Source organism: Phytophthora cinnamomi (genome assembly GCF_018691715.1).
Source record: "Phytophthora cinnamomi strain GKB4 chromosome Unknown Contig87, whole genome shotgun sequence".
NCBI classification, from domain to species: domain Eukaryota; phylum Oomycota; class Peronosporomycetes; order Peronosporales; family Peronosporaceae; genus Phytophthora; species Phytophthora cinnamomi.
Genome location: NW_027151020.1, coordinates 116,073 through 131,159, shown reverse-complemented (window position 1 = coordinate 131,159; position 15,087 = coordinate 116,073). Strand labels below are relative to the sequence as shown.

The 15,087-nt window shown below is 54.5% G+C and overlaps 5 protein-coding genes across 6 annotated transcripts; 2 read left to right on the top strand and 3 right to left on the bottom strand.

The window, feature by feature from the left end:
* Positions 1–89: 89 nt before the first annotated feature.
* IUM83_15358 (putative vacuolar protein sorting-associated protein) lies at positions 90–3,684 on the bottom strand (the record flags this gene model as incomplete). The annotated part of the gene is made up of 8 exons (XM_067940167.1): positions 90–201; positions 274–482; positions 549–766; positions 844–931; positions 1,011–2,496; positions 2,577–2,719; positions 2,797–2,921; positions 2,991–3,684. 8 exons carry the CDS (start codon positions 3,682–3,684, stop codon positions 90–92), a joined length of 3,075 nt encoding a protein of 1,024 aa, XP_067784590.1.
* A 2,848-nt stretch (positions 3,685–6,532) lies between these two features.
* On the top strand, positions 6,533–9,277 carry IUM83_15357 (triacylglycerol lipase; the record flags this gene model as incomplete). Of its 2 annotated transcripts, none has more annotated exons than XM_067940166.1 (1): positions 6,533–9,277. In XM_067940166.1, one exon carries the CDS (start codon positions 6,533–6,535, stop codon positions 9,275–9,277), a length of 2,745 nt encoding a protein of 914 aa, XP_067784662.1. The 2 variants fall into 2 exon arrangements, with proteins under 2 accessions (XP_067784662.1, XP_067784661.1); XM_067940165.1 differs by having other exon boundaries at positions 8,093–9,277.
* Positions 9,278–9,321: 44 nt separating this feature from the next.
* IUM83_15356 (uncharacterized protein) lies at positions 9,322–10,559 on the bottom strand (the record flags this gene model as incomplete). Its single annotated transcript, XM_067940164.1, has 3 exons — positions 9,322–9,713; positions 9,792–10,050; positions 10,131–10,559. 3 exons carry the CDS (start codon positions 10,557–10,559, stop codon positions 9,322–9,324), a joined length of 1,080 nt encoding a protein of 359 aa, XP_067784589.1.
* An 806-nt stretch (positions 10,560–11,365) lies between these two features.
* IUM83_15355 (putative phosphatidylinositol4phosphate5kinase (PiPIPKD2)) lies at positions 11,366–12,635 on the top strand (the record flags this gene model as incomplete). The annotated part of the gene is made up of 5 exons (XM_067940163.1): positions 11,366–11,463; positions 11,586–11,762; positions 11,834–12,337; positions 12,416–12,490; positions 12,566–12,635. 5 exons carry the CDS (start codon positions 11,366–11,368, stop codon positions 12,633–12,635), a joined length of 924 nt encoding a protein of 307 aa, XP_067784665.1.
* Positions 12,636–12,818: 183 nt separating this feature from the next.
* On the bottom strand, positions 12,819–14,566 carry IUM83_15354 (RxLR-like protein; the record flags this gene model as incomplete). The annotated part of the gene is made up of 4 exons (XM_067940162.1): positions 12,819–13,025; positions 13,099–13,251; positions 13,321–14,280; positions 14,351–14,566. 4 exons carry the CDS (start codon positions 14,564–14,566, stop codon positions 12,819–12,821), a joined length of 1,536 nt encoding a protein of 511 aa, XP_067784636.1.
* Between the last annotated feature and the right edge of the window lie 521 nt (positions 14,567–15,087).

Here is a 15,087-nt window from a genome sequence, read left to right as displayed (position 1 = left end):
CCTTCTGCTAAAGAACGTTTCTATTCGCCCACCGCGCGTACCAAGTCCTCGGGTGAAAATGTAGGTGGTATTTGGGTTGTGGATTTGCTCTAGGACACATTGTACGCGTTCTTAAAGTGGTTCAAGAGGCCCCCACCGTCGAAAGTTAGCTCGGTCACCTCCTTGAAGCTCTCGACGAACACTTCGATGTCTTCCATAACACTACAATGCCACAGTGCACGTTAGCCGTCGGTGTGCAGCGTAAATGATCCCAGCTACCGACATATCACTTACCGTTTCTTGCCCGCCGCCGTTCGTGGCTGCACGAGTTTGAAGCAGTCCGGAAGCTTCTGGGTAAACATGTCGAATACACGCGACATCACGTCTTTCATCTGGGGCGGTGAGAGGACGGGGTGCAACACTCCGTGAAGCTTAAGCGTGCTCTGCGTGATGCCGCGCATAGGGTTCGAAGGAACCGCTAGGCTGGCAGAATCGTAGTCAACCTAGTGGACGTGCACAACTCGAACATCAGCTCACTGCGCATTAACCACCGTGGCATGCCCACTTACCTCAGTTGCAACGTTCTCCAGAAAGCGTTTCATGATCTGGTCCTCCACAATACTTGTAAACTTGCTAAATATTTTCTCGTTGTGCTCGGCATAGTCTCGCAGTACTCGATCGAATTCGTCCAACAGCAGTTTTTGACGATCGGTGAAATGTGCTGCCAAGGCAGCCTTGATGTGGGGAATGAGCGTCATCGACAATTCCAGAGATTGCGATGCCAACGCTAAAAGTACAGCACACCAACATTATCCAAATCAGATCATTGCAAGATACATCACTTGGAGAACCCCGAGTGCGTACCTAAGTGCCTCGCGGAGATGCTTTTTAGCCTTGCGATTTGCATAGCCCCAGCACCAAGCACAAGCTGGGTCGTCCGCGAGTTAAATAACTGCGACAAAAGAGCATCATGTTATTTCGACTGAATCTTCCGCAGTACCGAAAGTGATCATCTGCAGCAGCCAACGTACCCGAAAAATCTCGATAGATCGCTGAAGCACATCTGTTGCTAATACAGGAAAGTTGGCGGCGCAAGACATATAATTCATCACGATCTCCAACATGAGAAGGACCGACCAGACAACTCGGAAGGATTTGCCACAAATTGACACCATCTTGCGTGGTGGCGCAGTTTCACCAGCGATTTCTCGATCATCCGATAACAACAAAGCAACACCCCGACCGCTCGAAAGATCTTCAAGAGATTTATGCCGCGTCTCTGAGATCTCTGTGTTCTTCCACAGTTCGTGATCCAATGTTGAAACCAGCTTCGTCACTTGTGTTTGGTGGTATTTCTCCAGGAACAGCTTCAACTGAGTGAACAATGCGCCACGAAGAGTGTAGTCTGTCTTGCCTGTCAACTTCTCGATACTAACCACAAAATCCATAGTGGTGTCGTACAGCTTGCGTAGCTGTGGCATGGTGTAAACAGCCTGGACTTCTTTCCTTACGGCGAATAAATTCGATACGCTGCGTTGAGAAAACTCGCAGGTCTTCCGCACAACCTCGTCAATCTCTCGAATCACTTTTGCGCACCGTGTTTTCTTCTTCCAATCCCCAAGTGTTTTGTGATCGTCGCTAGCACTTTCAGAGGGGGACCAGCTTTCAGATGAACTACCTTCTGCAGGCTTCGAATCGTGTGAACGACTATTGTGTCCCTCACTGTCAGCAGCGGCCTTCAGTCGTTTCTCCTCTTCGGTTGCTTCGTCAATTTTTTTTTGCATCGACTTTACCAGAATGCCCTGCACCACCACAGCACGCTTGAGCACCATGAGTAAATGTTCGAATATCATCTGAACGCACTGAAGGAACTCATCCGACGTCAGAGCTCGCAGCTGAATCGACACTTTCGATTCACTTCCAGAGGACGCTCCTAGATCAGTAGAAGTGTTCTTGCTGCTACTTGACACTGCAATCGTTTCGGTTACCACTGTCTTCACGACAACACGAATCTCCTCGTTCAGTTGATCGAGATAGGTCTTCACAGTATCGTCCAGTGCGTCCAAGCGGAAGAGTACATCCACGAGACGCTTCGTCTCTAGCTGTACACTATCTTTTTCATCACCAAGACTGCCCTGCCGCTTTTTGTCGGAGTAGTCAGACTCCTCGTTGTCGTGAAATGTCCATTCAGGAGACGTGATGACCGAGATGAATCGCTGCGATATCTGTGTGCTGATGAAGCCACGGTAGCCACGGAATTTCTCGCTAAGAGAACTAAGCCCATGTATGCCTTGCAAATGATCACGTAGTATCTTTTGAGAACTCTCGATCAAGTTCAACGCGTTCGTGTAATCTTGGCATTGAACTAATGCCTCAACAGCAGACTCCGCACTCTTGACCTCCTCAACCATCGTCACTAAATCATGGAGCTCCTTAATCCGCTTTTGACGCCGATGCAAACTCACGATATCTAGGGTTTTGTCAGCAAGCAAGTTCCGCAAGCGATCCATGGTTTTTCTGTGATTGTTTACATTTCATAACCATAAATTAGCATGACAGCCCAACAATAGGATCATAAAAACTCTAACACTACTCACCTGAGGGTTGCCACTTGGTCGCACGCTACTTTAATGGATTGCTTCATGACTTCCTGATCGGCTGATGCTTCGAAAAAGCGATCCGATCGAGATGATACCTGGCGAAGAAGCGTAAACTCTACGCGATCCAAGTATGTTGTTAACTAGGCTCCACAATAACATGTTTGTGCGTTAGGTTGGACTGCCTGTTACGAAAGCAGATAATTGACGATGATCGCACCTCTTCTTGAAGCGATGAAGCGCTGGGCATATTCATGACCTCCTCGAACGTATTGGAGTCAGTGAAATCAAAATCTGGTCGGAAGAACAAGTTGGGCACGACTTCGAGGCACTTGGCAACATCCTCTGCAACACACGAAAAACAGCTATAAGTCAGACCGTTCTCACCCGTGTCATTCGACTGCATCCGCTTACCGTCTGCGACTGATATCGAGGGTACGTTACTTGAGGAGAGCTGTTCACTGACCGGCTTTACATGATTCTCTTCGTACTTGGCTGCATTAGTACCAAACTGCCGCAAATACGGCTGGAAGTCCCGTGTCGACACATCTGCCAGTCCAGGGAACGGAGCCAATGCAATGTCGACATCCAGCGTGGGATAAAACACGTCAAGCAGAGCGCCGCCCCAGTTGTTGGCCTTCGGGTTCGTCAGCACCGAGTGCAGATTGTGGTGGCATACTGAGAGGTAGGCTCGCTCCTCCTCCCCCTGGACGTCGCCCGCGCCTTCGTCCGTCCAGTTTGGACTCGCCGTTGTCCTGCCCGAACTGCCCCAGGATCCGGTCCTCGCGTTGCTGCCCTCGTGCGCCGACTGCGGCACATGCGCTTCCACCCCGCTCTTGTGACTATACACTGCCACCCCGTCCACTGAGCGCGTGGAGCTCGGCCCTCGCACGTCGAAGAGGCTTGGATACTCAGTGGGGCTGGGCAACGTCATCCGGCTCGTGGGGGTCGCGGCCACGGAGCGGGGCGTCGCTGCCGCCACCACCGAGTCTTTGAGGGCGTTCAGCGGGCTCGTGACACCATTCCAGCCGCGCTTCAGCAGCCCGCGGGGCGACAGCCCTCCCAGGGCCCCCGAGGGCTTCTTGGCGCCGTCGTGGCGCTGCTCCATTTCGGTCTGACGGTTTTGGGCACAACTACATTCCCTCTCTAAATCGAAATTGTCTTGGAGAGGTAAACCGCCAGCAGCTTTGACAGGGGATCGAATTTGATCAGATACGTTATTGAAGGCAGAAACTGATTATCTACGTTATTTAGGGCAACACAGGGATCCTCGGTGGGGCGAAGCAAACCTGGCGCTGATGCCCACGTACACGAGCAGAAGATGGCTGTCTGGTTGAGCGATTGCCAATGCGATGGCACGGTGATTACCGTCCCATATTGTGAAGGGTCCATCAACACTGGCGCCGACGACGATGATAGTATGGTTGAAGTGGTCGAGACGATGTTGAAGTTGGCGTACGCGGTTGCGGAGCGAGGTGTCCTCGGGCGTTGCGAGGTCTGCTGAGGATAAAATTGCAGCGGCGGCTCCAACAGAGATGCATGGAGGCAGTTGCAGCCCCCAACTGTTATCCTTCAGCACGCGGAACGCCTTGACGTGCTTCAATTCCAGCATCCCCTTGTTCCACCGCGTGTCTGTCGGTAAATGCGCCAAGAGCGGTAGTCGACTCGAGCCGAGAAAAGCAGCGCGAAGAATATTCTCTTGGCTTGAGGTCGGATCCGGGTCCAGCATACCCGGAGTCAACTCGGCCTGCAGCAGACAACGAAATCTCGTAAGGACCCCGGTGATTCAGAGCAATTGAGACAGAACATACATGAATTTCTGGCACGTCCAGCTCGAGCCGATACCACTCGCTTTGCATCATAGCACCTAGCGTTTCCATTGCATCCACAGAAATAAAGACACGTCTCCACGCTAGCACGTATGCGCCGTTATCGACCCTGGCTTCACTATACTCTGCAGCAGACCAGCGTTTATCTAGCTGGAGAGATCGGAATATCTCTCTCGCAGTCCCGCCAAAAAGGAACTTATAATTGGTATTAGACTCTTGTAAAGTCTGGGTCGCATGCACTTGATACCATTGAGGGCTCAGCTCTCTCAACATGTTCTTTAGAGCAAACATGTTGGTGTTCAACACCATGCCGCGCTCGAGATCGTAGGCGTACTTAGGACACATATCTTCCACCAGTGCCACATGAAAGGCTCCGTCCCCTTTCACATGAAGCATGTCTACTTTGTCAGATGTCCCAAAGTAGAGTCCATAGTAGGTATCTCCGTAAAACGCTTGGTACCAGCTCTCGTCGATCTTCTCCGCGCCTGGATCCGCGCGGAATACCCCGTGTAGCCGTACGTGATAATCGGCTCCTGGGTAGCTGACAACATCGGACAGCGCGGCTACAACGCGGTGAAGTCCCGAAAACTGGTCGTCCGGCATGGCTGACCAAAAGACGAGCAGATGCAGCTCAGGTGTTGTTAAGCACTGCAACTCCGTCGACTCGGCTTGTATGTTCTCTTTCAACTCCGAAGGTAGATATCCATCGAAGATGAAAAAATCTGTCCGTGAGCATGCCGAGCGCAGCGCAGACACCGTGGCGACTACAAACATGAGCATCATTAGCTATTAGATCGCCTCCTGCCCGTACATGATAACCCCCCTTACGTATCCGGTGTCTTCCTGGGGTTTTGATCGTGATCGTTCGGCCCCCTGAACAGCAATAAAGTAAGCTCTGGCTGTCGCGGAAAGGGAATCGCAGCACGTGGGCACCAACATGGCATGTTCCGGGTATTGCGCGTCGCGACGAAGACGAGGTCATTTGATTCAGCAGTGTTTTGGTGATGGGATATCGTCGTGAGTACGATATCTACGGGCAGCTCAACCGCCGTGGCATTCTGGACACCGACAAGCTGTGGCTCTGGCAGCGCACAGTTCAGTGCACCGCACAACTTCGGGATCAAGACCGCGGTCCACGCCAGCAGCACGAGCAGCATCAACGTTGGACGCTGGCGATGCCGCTCCGGAGGGTCCATTCGCCAGGCTTCTGCGAGACGCAGCTTGACACGCAGCTTGACACGCAATGTCTGTGCACTTCAAGGCGATCTTTGGGTGATGCGTCAGCGATTCGTGAAAAACACCGTCTTCTTGTGCTTTTGTAATACTGTTTGTTCTCGCATGGTATCAGCAACGGCTACGTAACGTAGTACGTTGGCGCTTGTGTTGCCGACTGGGACATCGGCGATCAGCGATAAAATCGACCGTACCGCTGTGATCTATCTACATTATGTATTAGACAACATGTATTAATACAACAGTCACGATGGAGAAGTAAGTCGCCGGAGCAGATCCCGCACCGCTTGGCCCTTGCACTTGGGAGTCTTCATGACGACACCATTCGTCAGGCGCTCTGCTGTCTTTATCACGCTGTGACGGTCACAGTGACCCACAGAGCAAAAGAGCCGCGCCACCGCGGCAGCTTCGCGGAGAGCGGCAATCGGACGTGTCCATGCCTCCCACACAAGTAATCGCCGCGGCAGCGCAGCACCAAGGAGCAGACACCTGCAGCCGGCGACTTTCAGGTCAATCGCTCGGTTTTCTCCGCTCGGCTCGCGCTGTTCGGGCAACGCCGCGACGACACGACATGTCAAACCGTGCTGCAGTAGTACTGCAGCGTGCCGCAGCAAGAAGGCGCAGCAAATTGCCAATACCATGAGCAAATGGTCTGCAGGGCGGCAATGTTGTTCGATTGAAGCTGCGTGCAGCGTGGGAGTGCATGAGTCAGCACGTACTCGGCCTCCAGATCGGAAGCAGCCCGTGACGCGCATCCGCGTCAACCCACTCGAAGATGGGTTCAAGCAGCGGCATACAAAAACCAAGTGCGCGGGAGTGTATGCCACACAAACGCATTTCCGTTTCTCGCAACCGACTAAGAGTCTCCGACCGACTCTACTGCTGCACGACCCCATGAGCGACGCACGCCAGTCCGCAACTTCCAGCGACGACAGCAAGCGCTCGTCGTTCCTGCCGCACCGCTCCGACATGGCGCTCTGGGGCACGCTGCGCCACCGCATGGGCGGCTCCGTGCCCACGGACTCGAGCGAGTTCGTGGACGAGTTCTTCAGCAAGACGCCCGAGGACCCGCGCTGGGAACTGGGCGCTGTCCAGCGGCAGACCGAGGACTTCATCGCCGCGCAGCTGGCCGACAAGCGCCGCGGCATCGCGCTCATCACGTCGGGCGCCACGATCGTGCCGCTGGACCCCGAGAACGACACGTTCGTGGACGTGGCGCCGCAGGTGCAGGAGCAGCAGGGCCCCGCCTGCGCCGAGTACCTGCTGCAGCTGGGCTACGCCGTCATCTTCGTGCACCGCGAGGACTCGCTGCGGCCCTTCACGCGCCACTTTCAAAAGTACATCCAGAACGGAGCCTTCATGGACATGTTCCGCCTGCAGGACAACGGACTCGTGCTCTCGGGCGTGGACATCTCGCAGCAGCTGCAGTTCCAGAAAATCGCTCAGCTCTACACGGAGTGCAGCACTCGCGTTCTTAACCTCAGCTTCACGTCGGTGCAGCAGTACCTGATGCTCGTGCGGCTGACGGCGAAAGCCATGGAGGTCGCCAAGGATCGCGGCGTTGTCGTGCTGGCGGCCACGCTCATGGACTTCTATGTGCCGGTAGACCCTCCTGCCGCAGCGATGGAAGCTGCGGATGAAGCGGGTGGGGTTGAGCCAGCGCCATCGTCGACTTCGTCGTCATCGTCGTCCTCTTCTTCGTCGAAGCACAGTAAAACCAGGCACATTAAGAAGCTTGCCAAGAAAATCGCCAAGAAGAAGAGCGACGAGTTCTCAGTCAACTTTGTGCGTGTGCCCAACATGATCCGCAAGATCCGCAAGGATTGGTGCCCCAAAGCCTTCCTGATCACTTGCAAGCACCAGCTTGATAGTGGCGAGGATATCGAAGCTGCTCACGCTGATCTTGAGAAGTGGGGTGTCGACGTGATCGCAGGAAATCACCACTCACGCGAAATTCTTCTCATTACGGAGCAGGAAGAAACCATTGTCACCTGCCCCGACGATGAAGATATCAACGACGCGTTCGCTTCAGCTGTGGCTGACATGCATCGCAGCTTCCGCCGTAAGCGCGAAATCCTTTCGCGCGGTAAGCAGTTACTGCTGCTTTCAGCCAAGTTTTCGATGCTCAAAGAGAACGACGTAGTGAACGAAGACGCTGACGGAAACAAGAACGTCCAGTTTGGCCTAGGTGTCAAGATCCGAGCTGATCGCCGGGCACCTGATGCTATCGCCCCCGTGTACGAACTCAAGCACATTTTCCAAAACAAAAGTCATTGCGCTCGCGCTCATGTTTGGGAAGGCATCGTGGAGCATCCATCGAGTGAGCCGACGCGCGATGTAGTGGTGGCATTCAGCCCTGCAGGTAACCCCGAAACAATCCGTGACGTTTGGGGGGATTTCTGGTCGGGCTGGGCCGAAGACGAGCTGCAGGAGTTTAAGACGGAGCTAAAGGGCATGTCACTTTCCTCAGCGATCAATATCGTGACATCATCCGTCTCGGGCGACTACGAACCTGCTTCTCAGCTATTGAAATTTATGTGGAGCAAGATCGGGAACGCCTGGTCGGACGGCGAGAAGACTCGAATTCGCCAGAGTATTCAGAACATGATGGCGGTGGCTTTGGATCGTGGTTTAACGGAACCTGCTGGAATCTCAATTCTCGAGAAGCTCATGCGCAGGCCACGCATTCAGCGCTTCGATTCACTTGTTCTAGATCAGCCGACAGCCGTCCCAGTGCATGCGCAAACGCACGCACGACGCCGCCGTCGAGACAGTGACACGGACAGCAATGGCTCGGGAGAGATTAACCCCGTGCGACTCAGCAAGGCTCGCGTCGTCCGCGTTCACCGCGCGATTAATGATTACATGCAGGATATGATCAGGGAAGGTCTGCTCGATGCTATCCTCAAGTACGTGGAGCAGGGCATACCTGTGCACGTGACCGGCTACAGCATGGGAGGCTGTTTGGGACAGTTGTTCATGTTGTACCTGGGTGATCATGCGCGCATGAACGGCTGGGACGCGAGCAAGATCAACTTTGTGGGCTTTGGGTCGCCTCGTGTGGGCGATATCGGCTTTGCCGCTCGGTTGCGCGTACTCTTCGAACCGCAGCAACTGCTGATCGTAATGCACCCTTCAGATGCGGTGCATGCCTTCCCTCCCACGGCCGAGGGATACGTGGATGCTTGCATTAAGATCTTCTTGCGTGAACACGGAATGGGTGTTGGCCGACGTACACCTGCGCCCTTCTCACTGCTGCCCGTCACGAAGTCGGTTGATCGCGCCTTTGAGCATGCCCACAAGGCTCGTGCGCACAACAAGGCTAACGATCCTGCTTGCTCATTCTGCCAGAGCGCAGCTCACGTAACAGCACAGCATCGCTGCAGGTACTGCATTGAGCGCGGCTCTCATCGCGGTGCAGACTGCCCGAATCGCACCAAGCCCTGCCTGTTGTGCGGAAACTCCAACCACTGCACGGGTGAACACAAGTGCCGCGTGTGCCAGCAGTACGGCCACCGCGGACGCGAGTGCCACGCGCAGCGTGACGTGGGTTTTGCCGAACTCATCACCTACTTCCGGTATCATCATTTCCTGTACTACAACGCCAATCTGAAAAAATCGGTCGAGTTTACGTCTTAAGCCGATAAGTTATCACATCGTTCCTCAAAAACATTGTATCGTTTTCAATACGGCCGCAACGCACTGCTAGCAGCGGCTGCAGACGGTGGGTAAAGTGACCATAGAGCAATCTTCTGGTCCTTGGAGCACGATGTAAGCAGCGCGCTATCAGCACTGAAATCCAGCGCGAAAACACTCTCGCTATGGTATTTGAGCACAGCGAGAGGTTTGAGCTTTCGCAAATGAAACACACGGACACGATGGTCCCAGCCAGCGGTGGCGACAATGCGCTGGTCTTCCCTAATGCGTACGCAGCTGAATCCTCCGTGTGCGCAGGAGTAGAATGACCGTGACTCGAGTGTGTATGTCGCCACGTCAAAGTTTGTTGTGTACAGCTCTTCGCCCGAAGACCCGCAGATGGCCGACCTACCATCGCGTGTGACGTCGAAGCTTAACACTACGCTCATCAAGCAAGGCAGGTATTAGCATTAGGCAGAACACTGTATACAAACCCTGATGTTGTGGCGTAACGTACATGCATTTGCACCCTGAGCAACGGTGGTCTCACAAGCCACTTTACCGCCAGATCGCAAGTCCATGATAGCGAGCTGTCCACCTTCAAAGCCGGCGGCAATATACGTTTGCAAGTTTCCCCTTGCACCATCTTCACTACGTTCAACGCTGCTGTTGAAAAGCGAGAGTGACACGCACATCCCTCGCTTGCTGGCAGCGTCTGGCACCGTAAGCGTCGACGCTGGCGAGGAACTATCGGCTCGAATATCGTAGACCAGGAGCTGTCATGTCGTGCCGACGCTAGTTAGACACCGAACCCAAATTGCGCCCATCACGGTGGAGAAAATCACCGAGAACGCACCTTGTTATCTACACTGCTTGGGCAAACAATGAGGTTTGCGTTCTCGGCTGCGTCTTCGTCGCCTGGCCAGCGCAGCGTCGCGAACTTGGTGAAGGAGTATGACCCGCAGTAAAACTTGGTTATAGGCTCTGCTGCTGCGCCGAAAGACTGTGTGTCCCATAACTTCACAAAGCCGTCGCGACCTTGCGTGACGAACGTTTGCTTGGAGACTGCGGAGCCTCGCAGGGCGGCTGAGTGCAGCACGCCAGCCTTCGAATGCGCCGTGGGGTTCGTCGCCAGCTCCCGGCGCGATCTCAAGTCCCAGATCTTTACTGCGCCATCTCCTGCGCTAGAAACGATTGTGGAGGCGGTCAGGAAGCCCACGCTGTTGACAGGCGCGCCGTGGCCGCGCAGGACGCCGAGCGGCTCCGGCGCCGACTTCGGCGGCATCACCTCTTGCGCTGGTTGAAAATAGAGATAGAGGTGCAGTCATTTCGCGCCATTGAGCGCGTCGTGATTGGCTGGCTGGCGATCTCAAAGAGTTGAAGTTTGATGCGCCAGTAATTGCATGCGACCAGCGGAAACCGCGCTGCTGTCTACTACGAAGGCCCCCGCCTCCACGGCCCCCTGCTCGTCCGCTTGTTGTATTGGTTTGGTCAGCGTGTACGTGTGCATGTGTAGCATCCATTCGCGCTGCCGACACTGCAGCCGAAGCACTGCTACACCGGGTCGTGCTCACCGCTTCAGTCCGTACGTACTTGGGGCAGAGACACGAGCCGCGTGGTGCCGCTTAGGCGCTTGAAGTCGCTTGCAATGGGGACCGAGCGAGCGCTAACCGCCGTTTGCAGCGTGCTTGCTTGCGCTGCGCAATGGGCTGATTTCTGGCCAGGCATGACGCCGCCAGCTTGCGCAAAAACGCCCGGGTCAAATCGGGGGCTGCGTGGTGCGTTGGTTTTCCCAGCAATCGAGCGGGGCAGCGTCTTATACCTGTCGCCACTGGCGTGCATCCTTGTGTCAGTGTCGGCGTCCTTGCTCCTGCGATGCCTCGGCCACTGCGATAGGTTCTATGCTGCACAAACGGCATGTATGCCAGTGCAAAGTTCTGAATGAGCCAGGGGGTGAGACAGCCTGCGCTGCGGCATCGAGTCCCGGGTCACCTAGTGGCACCGCATAAACCGAGTCGTCAACATGGAATTCTTCAGTGTGCATTTTGCGCGCAGAGGCAAGGCTGGTCATAGGAATACTGCGACACCAGCATGAGTCGGTTGTTCACGCCGCTGAGCTTAGACGACCCCCGTTTCCAGCGCGTACACGCCTCCAAGAGGGGCGAGACCCTGCACAACATCGCAAAACGGTTCGTTGATGCATATTCCATGTTGAAGTGATCGCGTGCAGTTGTCCGATGGTTGTCCTGTCGTCTGGTCGGCCTTGGAAGTGCCAATGTGAGCGGAAAGAGTTGCTGACGCCGTGGTGCAGATTCCATATGCAGGAATCGGAGCTACCGGATATCAATAACTTCGGCAAGCAGGTGGTTCACGCCACCGTCGAGGTCCTGCGCGCGTTCGAGAGGAAGGCTCGCAGCAACAGCCTTCCGGAGCGGATTGACTCGGACATCGTGGCTCTCGATTTGCACACCGACGACCTTCAGGAAGTGTATGTTGCCTATCTTTTGAGATGTGCTGTCGTTCACTGGTAACTGACCGGGTCGCCGATGCAACATTTAGACACATGGGGAACCACTTCACGTTTCTCAAGCGGAGCAAGAGTCTTCAGCCGAAGGAAAGCGAGGCGACCCAACTAGCGAAAGAACGAAGACGCAAGCTTCTGCAGCCCGAGCTACCCAAGCTCCTAGGAGGCTCCAATAACGAAGTACTCTCGAACCCGCGAAACGCCTCCACACTCGTGCCGCAGCTGCAGGCTTCCCTGACCCCTTCTCGCCGATGCCATGACTGGAAGCTGCTCTATAGTCTCGCCCAAGACGGTTGCAGCTTGCACACATTACTGCGCAAGGCGAGAAAACAGAACCCCACCTTGGTCGTTGTCGAGACCACCAAGGGCGACATTTTCGGCGGCTTTGCCTCGGAGGAATGGCAAGACTCGGCAAACTACTACGGCATCGGAGAGTCATTTGTGTTCTCATTTAACGCCAAGTTCGAGTGCTATCCGTGGTCATACCTTAATACCATGATCATGCTCAGTAACGACGAATGCATCGCCATGGGTGGAGGGTACGTATGCTCCTGATTCTCTTACGCCGTATTGAGAACGAAAATTGGGTTGCCTTACGCTATCGTTCATTGTTGTAGGGGTGACTTTGCTTGGTGCCTGAATTCGGATTTGTCTCGCGGCACCAGTGGATGTTCAAAGACATTTGAAAACGCGTACGGGTCGCCGTAGTCGTTTTGATTGTGGCATTTGACCTCCTGACCTATCTGATATTGTGTGCGTGTGTGTAGGCGCTTAACATCTGAAGCAGAATTCGGCATCTACAACGTGGAGGTTTGGGGCTTCGTGACCAAGATGTAGACACCCCAAGCAACACCCAGCGAGATGAACAGGTAGAACGCACGCAACGTTACAGGATTTCGCGCAGTTCAGGTTGGCGCAAATACTTACAAAAGTACGGGGTGAGCTTACTTGCACACAAGTGCATGTTCAATATATTAAGCCAAAAGCTCACTACTGGTTTGATTTTCTCACTAAAAGAACTCATACGCGACCCAGGAAGTCCTGGAAGAACAGCGCCAGTTCCTTTTTCTCTTCGTTGTCGAGCTCATCGCCATCAGCAAATTTATTAGCCAACGTTTCAACGACGGTCTTGACGCCAGAAGCCTGATGCACCTCCTGGCACGAAGGGAGCTGGTGACGCATCGCATCCACAAGCTCGATCACCTCGCGATGAACAAGAAGCGGGGCCTGAAAAGAAACGAAACGAAGTGATTAGAATTCAACAGGAACTCGGGTTTCAATAAGTGCCAGGTCCACGTACCATCTTCACGAAGGTCGACGAGAAGCGTTCGCACCATTCCGCAGACTGAAAAACTCCTTCCAGGTTGAGCAATGCAGTAGGCGTTGGCTGTTCAGCGGCATGCAGTTTGCTTTCCGAAGCTTCCGCCAGCAGGTCATACACAAAAAGGAGTACCTACGTAGATACCCATCCCAGACAATTAATACAAAGTGCAAGCATGTCCGGTTGTAACACGAGCCTTACCTTCAGCTGAAGTTTTGCGGGATGAGCATCGTTAAACAATCCTGCCAGAAGTTCTGGTCCATTGTGAAGCGAGAATAGCCGCTGTCCGCGTTCATTAGACCGCACGATGGAAGACAGAGCATAGATGGCCTTCTTCTTGACTTCCAGCACATCCTTGGCTGCTTCTTCAGTAGAAGGGATTTCTAGGGTTAACGACTCAATCAGCTTCGGCATGACGCCAGCATCGATTGCCCACTCCTGACCATCCTTGTAGTTCTTTGCCGCAGATCCGACCACCCACGCAGCGTGCGCGCGAACAGGCAAGTTGGTCGAGTTCAGATACTCAGCAATGATGCCAAAACCACCAATAAAGTTGAAGACGTGGGTCTTGTCAAGGTCCTGCACTTCCCACTCCAGTACTTCCAACACGGACAGCTGGCCCTCTGTATCACCTCTTTGCTCGGCATCTTTGAACTGCTCCAGCAACTTGCCCAAGTACTTTGCGTCGTCCTGAAGTGATTCGAGCGCCTCCTTGAGCTCGGCTTGACGCTTCTTCCAAAGGGTAACAATTTGCTTCCGGAACTCGGCGGGAGACAGCTTTTCATGCGCTTCGTGGATATCCATACCCTCCACCTTGGGTGGCTCGGGCAGCGCCTGCAGCACGTCGTAAATTTTTTCGTGGTTCCAATTCGGCTCGGCTGGTGGGGCCTCATCTTCTTCCGCCTCAGTCGACTCTGTGTTATCCGCAGTCACGTCGGCGGCGTCCTCACTAATGACTTCGTCTGTAACGGTGAGTGTGTCTTCGTCTTCCTCCGTCGGCACGATGTCACCGGAGATATCAGTGGACACCGTCACCGTGGTCTCCTTCGCGTTGGGGTCGACGACGACCGAACGCATAGATTCCTCCGTGGCCTCTTCGCTAGGGTCCACCAGCTTTGCTTCGCGCTTGCCGGTCTCCAGATTCAGACGCACATGCAGTCCCTGTGTCGCACCCACGCACAGAAGATCAATATAACGATCGTTTCCATCAACTACGGGCAAACGCACTTACTCGCGGAACTCCCTGCCCAGGAAGCAGCTCCTGCCACTCGTTCGTGGCTACAAACTCGGGCACGGTCACGCCGCTGACGTCCGCCTCGGACGCAGAGACGTCAACGGAGACCTTCGGGTGCTGCTCGGCGGAGGCAGCGCTGACGGACAGCGCGACGGCCACTGCAGCAGCGGTCAGAAGCAGGAAGCGGCGCACTCGCGAGCTTCTCGGGGGCATTGTCGTTGTCTTGGGGCTTCGGTTCGGCGGTGCGCGTACAGCACCGTTGGGCGGAATCGAGAATGGCAGCTCGCTGACGTGGATACGTGGACGGCTGGTCCGTCGTTGCACAGAAAGTAAATGATGCAGTCATTTAACGACACGTGCTCTTCTTGTGGTGTTCGTGGCTGTGGATGACACGTGGCTTCTACCTAGCGCAAGGCAGGCTGCGTTCAAAGTGAGCACGGGAGTAGGTGGATTGCAACATTGTAGTAGTGGTATCTACAGTTGTTGCTGCGCACTCGTGTTTAAACTTATTGGCTTAGTCGAGCAGCTTGGCCTCCTTTTTGCCGGTCTGCAGGTTCACGCGGATGTGGAGACCCTGCGGACAGGAGACAAGCGTCTGATGTTATTATAATAGCGTTGCGCAAACTTGACTATGGCACGTACCGCTGGGAGCACTTGGTTGGGAAGGATTTCCTTCCACTCGTGGGTGGGCTCGAACATGGGCGGAGCTGCAACGGCGTTCTTGGCTTTCGCCA